Genomic DNA, 5,088 nt, shown 5'->3' on the forward strand with positions numbered 1-5,088 from the left:
TCAGGGCCATACTTCCGGCATCCCTGCCAGCGCTTGCTTCACTCCTAGAAGCTGACGCCGGTTTCACCGCACCGCACGACGCCCGTGACGTCTCGCCCATCCATTGGACTGATTACACATGTAATTCAGAGCGTGGTCACGCTGGAGACGTTCCCATAGCGTTTCGACACAGCGTCTCCTTCCCTTCTGGGGAACCATGTTTTCAGCCATTTCTTGAAAATATTAAGGACTCAGCTGCTTGAATTGAGTTGGGCAGGTCATTCCACCAGGAGGGAACAGTTAATGTAGAAATCCATGAACGTACACCGCATCCTGAGAGCGGCTCCCTGAAACGCCAAAATTATATACAATATTAGAATGTTTAAAGAAGTGGACACGAAAATCGCGGGAGCAAAACACATGTTGCGGGAGCAGAGATTCAGCGGGAGTGGGATTAAGAAAACAACCGAATCCCGGACATTTTGGGCAATTAAGAAATCCCGGCCGGACGCATTTTTGTAGGTCCAAAAAGAGGACATGTCCAGGGAAAAGAGGATGTATGGGTCACCCTAATTTACCCGAGTTGTGCTTTTAAGTTGGAATGTGAAAACAACATGGACACGCTCTTTACTACAAAGATGTTTTGGATTTGTATTATTAGAGCTTTCCGATTTGAGTTCACGTGCATTTTCTCAGTCGGGAAATTATTATTTTTCACGTGCGGTGCCAGTGATGATGCTTCTTGCGTCTATTTCGGAGAACCTGAGGACAAATATTTAAATCGATCGCTCAGGCATGGCACCGAAATGAGGCACAGAAATCTGCGTTCGGATTCGGTTCTAATACATACCGGTTACATACGTAGGTACCGGTGCCATATTGGTACCGGGTTTCGGTACCCAACCCTAATGAGCACCAGCATGAGCATGAGCAGTAAGTAGCTGGCTGCAGTTCACTACCACTGGTGTCTTATATAAGAAAGGTTTCTTAATTCTCCAGATGGTCCCTTTAAGCATTACTCTACTGACAAAAATAAAGGATGTGTACAAAGTGAATTATTTAACTAAATTTTATGCATTGTCACACAAAGCTTTGCAACACTGTGCGAAAATTGTTTTTTTTTAGAGGTACAACAGCTTGTCACTGGAGAAGTACCCTTAAAGACACATTCATGTGTAGTTAAGATACAAATATGTCTCTTTGAAAGTAACACTACACTGCAAAAACTAATCTTTGTGAAAAAAATGTGAATGAATGTGAAAATCTGAATTGAGATTCATCCCAGTACTGTTTTTTTCTCACACTACATTTAAAGTCATCATCAGCCAAGAAGAATTTTATGTGATGTATAATGTAATTTTTATGTAATGTGTTTTAGGTATAGACCAAGGTCAGATGGCATATGAAGGTCAACACTGGCATGCCACTGAAGAGTGCTTCAGCTGTGCTCATTGCAATCAGTCTTTGCTGGGTCGTCCCTTCCTGCCGAAACAAGGTTTGATCTACTGTTCCCGTCTCTGCAGCCAAGGGGATGAACCTGAGTTGTCAGACTCTTCGGATTCTGCTTTCCAGAGTGCCCGTTCCTGTCAGTCACGCCACAGTACTCAGATTGGCAAGGATGGAACAAAAGGCAAAGGTGTACGACAAACATCATCTGGCCCTACACCATTGGTTGGTGATGCAGAGCCTCTAGCTGTTCAAATGGATTTGCTGAGCATCTCCAACCCAGCTCCCAGCCGTACACCCCACCGCACACCGACGAGAACCCCAAGTAGAACCCCAAGTCGGTCTCCAAGTCTGAACCGTGAGCAGTCAGTTTGGGTAAACAGGGATAAGCCTTATTCCTACGAGTCTCAACAAAGAGATTCCTCCACATCTTCAAATCCCCATCAGCTACGAAGCCAATGTAGCATGCGTAGCGCTTACCCTCCTTCTCCCAATCAGCCACCAAAGATAGTGAGCAGTCCAGAATCTTGGTCAAAAGAACAACCTGGGGGTAATTCCAAAAAGCCTCCAGTCATGGCTACTCTGAGGGGCCACTCTTTCAATGATAATTGGATGCACCATGGCCAGGAACCTGAATTTCATGCTCCTAAGCTCAAAACACAAATGAGCTTCAATGAAGTACCAAGCCGTAATTCTGGATTTTTGGACAAACGCAGTGTAAGCATGCAAGGCTTTCCCCGAGAGATGCGTCCTCCATTGCTGAGGAGCAGGCACCAATTTGGGCCAAGCTTTGGTGAACTTACGCCACTAGAACAAACACCAAGAGGTTCTGCTGACTCACTGGCGCTTCCCTACACTACAGGTATGCATAAATTCAGTTAGACTGGTACATACAGTATGTCATGATACGTCATATCATTACCTGACAGAAGTATGTTCAAAACAAAACATTAATTGGTTCATTCAAACTGTCACACATTTCATGTAGTATAACTATTTCTGATCTCTGTCCATTGTTTGTTTTCAGCAGGAAACTCTTTAGATGGGACCAACAGGCGTCAGGAGCACTTCTCTCGATTTTCTATGCCTGACCTGAGTAAAGACTCTGGGGTAAATGTGTCTGATAAAGGCACCATGGGTACATTAAACTCATCAATGCAGTTCCGCAGCACTGAATCCCTGAGCTCTGTCCCAAGACCTCTTGCTGAAATTGGCATGCCTGTCAGAGTAAGGTACCCTCCTTCACTATACTGGGATTCACCTAGAGGTTTAAGTTTTGAGGATCCAGTCAAAGGTCGCATTGGTCTTGCAGGAAGCATGTCATGTATGCAGGAAGGTAATGCCCAAGCAATGACACCACGGCCAAGACGCACTCAGACACAAGACTCACCTAGACAGCAGCGCCAACGTCAACGTCACCACCGCAAAGGCCACAAAGGTCACAAACATCACTACCGCTCCCGCCGCTCTCGGTCAGACAATGCCCTGCATTTAGCCACAGACAATCAGAGTTTCCCTGGGGACCCCATTCATAGATTTCACAATGACTTTGAGCGACCATCCTCATCAAGAGTGTCACGCAATCTCTTTGGAGCAAATTATGGGTATCGACAACAATTCTTTGGGCCTTGTCCTCGAACCACCTCTGACCTCAACTTGCAGGATCCTGGAGGTCCACAGATTGGACAGTATATGGGTAGGTATGGAATAACAGTTGAGGATGAAGATCAGTTTTGCTCAACCTGTTCCTCTTCATCAGAGGTGTCAGAGGATGATGGTTACCTTCTGGGTGAAGTCATCCCACGTCCAGTGCAGCTGCGATACTTTGACAACGAGGAATTACGACATCGTTATAGTCCTACAGTGATGGGTGGTCACACTCAACTACATACACGCAAACGGCGGAAGAGCAAGAACTGCTTCATATCATAAGCAAATGGTAATGTGAGTATCTGAGTATGTGTATGTGAGAGTGGGTATAAAGTATACAACAGAAGTTAGTACAGTGAGTACAAACAGATATGCAGATAGATACAACCCATAGGTTTAAAATTGAAAAAAGTTTTTATGTTCACAAGGTTATTTTATAACCATGTTCATGCAATTAGGTTCATTGGAAAAATCAGTTCCCTTCCGAGGGAACTTTGAACTGCATCCTCTAGAGGTCGCTTTGGGGGAATACCTTCGGCAAGACCGGTGTCTAAAGCATACATCTAAACACGACAATAACATTGGCTGGCGACAGCCTATGACATCATTACTGGCGCGACCACAGTATAAAAGGGCGCTGGGAGAACACGTCATCCTCTTCTTCGTCTTCACTGACTGTATGTTTATGTTAGCATTAAACTAAGCACGACTAGGAGTGCATGTTCCCTTCGCCAGAGGCTTTGCTCTGATATCCGCAGTTTCACACGGTTCACGTGTTGTGCAAGCGCGTTCAGCTCTCGAGGGACTTGGATGTGCTCTGCCATCCTAGGAATAGGCATGAATTGAATGCGCTCGACTCACGAAGAGACGGCTTGTGCTCATTGTCATGCATTTCCGGGATTTCTGAGGGGGAGTGAGTACTTCACCATTTACCCGAGTTTGCACGAGTGCATTCGCCTCTCGCAGGATTAGTGATGCATTCGTTCTCTCTTGATTTCTGAGGTAATGGCTCCCGTGGGAGCTGAATGCATGCAGCGCATTGTGGTTGCAGTGAGAATTGTCTGCCCATTGCTTGCGGTTCGCGGTTGATGGGCAGAACATGGAAAGGACCTGACGGGAAATCTTTCCCTATCAGTAATTTCCTTAGTTTATATAGGAATTGTATAATGTGGATAACTGTCTGCAGTTGTTGAACAGATTATTTTTATCATGTTCTTGTCAGATAACTACATTATATTGCACTCCGGGAGCTCATCTTCCTCCCTTCAATTCCCCTGATACCACCATCCCTCCACCTGACCGAGGTTAGGCAGGAGCCTCCTGTGCTTGCATTGCAGTCTCTCATGCTGACCTATGTTTTTGGTTAGTTTATATGTCTCATAGATCTATCTACTGACGGTCCGGACCCAAGTGTTCTTTGGACTTTGCCTTCAGATTATATCTGTGAGCTTGAGAGCTTCCTAGCATCAGGTCCCCAGTATAAAGCTGCAACCTCAGGACCCGCGAGTTCTCCATTTAGGTTGAGCGTTTTTCGGAGTATAATGCTTCGTTACCTGCTCCCTGATCTCCTGGCTGGGTGTTTGCTTCGAGAAGCCAACCTGGCCAGGACGTTCTACTCATCTCTCACCCTGAGGGTTCTCCTGAGATGTGAGTCATTCCTCAACTATCATGCACGTTCTCTGGGCTAGAGCTCCTCTCGCTGAGGCGTTGAGTGGCTCAACACTCCTTAATTCCACTCTGCAGCTCGATAGATGGTCAGGCCCACGGGACCTCCCTGTCACACTGCCCCACGTCCAGTGCAGCTGCGATACTTTGACAACGAGGAATTACGACATCGTTATAGTCCTACAGTGATGGGTGGTCACACTCAACTACATACACGCAAACGGCGGAAGAGCAAGAACTGCTTCATATCATAAGCAAATGGTAATGTGAGTATCTGAGTATGTGTATGTGAGAGTGGGTATAAAGTATACAACAGAAGTTAGTACAGTGAGTACAAACAGATATGCA

The 5,088-nt window shown here is 45.8% G+C and overlaps 1 protein-coding gene across 1 annotated transcript in view; it reads left to right on the forward strand.

Annotated features, from left to right (window-relative positions):
• The window catches only part of LOC107659137 (prickle-like protein 2), a 16,986-nt gene extending 13,629 nt beyond the window's left edge, over positions 1–3,357 (forward strand). Inside the window, exons 4-5 of the mRNA XM_016448005.1 lie at positions 1,358–2,287; positions 2,453–3,357. Of these exons, the coding sequence (XP_016303491.1) occupies positions 1,358–2,287; positions 2,453–3,357 (1,835 nt within the window). The remainder of the gene's footprint in view (positions 1–1,357; positions 2,288–2,452) is intronic.
• Positions 3,358–5,088: the final 1,731 nt, after the last annotated feature.

Source organism: Sinocyclocheilus anshuiensis, unplaced genomic scaffold, assembly GCF_001515605.1.
Source record: "Sinocyclocheilus anshuiensis isolate Anshui unplaced genomic scaffold, SAMN03320099.WGS_v1.1 scaffold625, whole genome shotgun sequence".
NCBI classification, from domain to species: Eukaryota; Metazoa; Chordata; class Actinopteri; order Cypriniformes; family Cyprinidae; genus Sinocyclocheilus; species Sinocyclocheilus anshuiensis.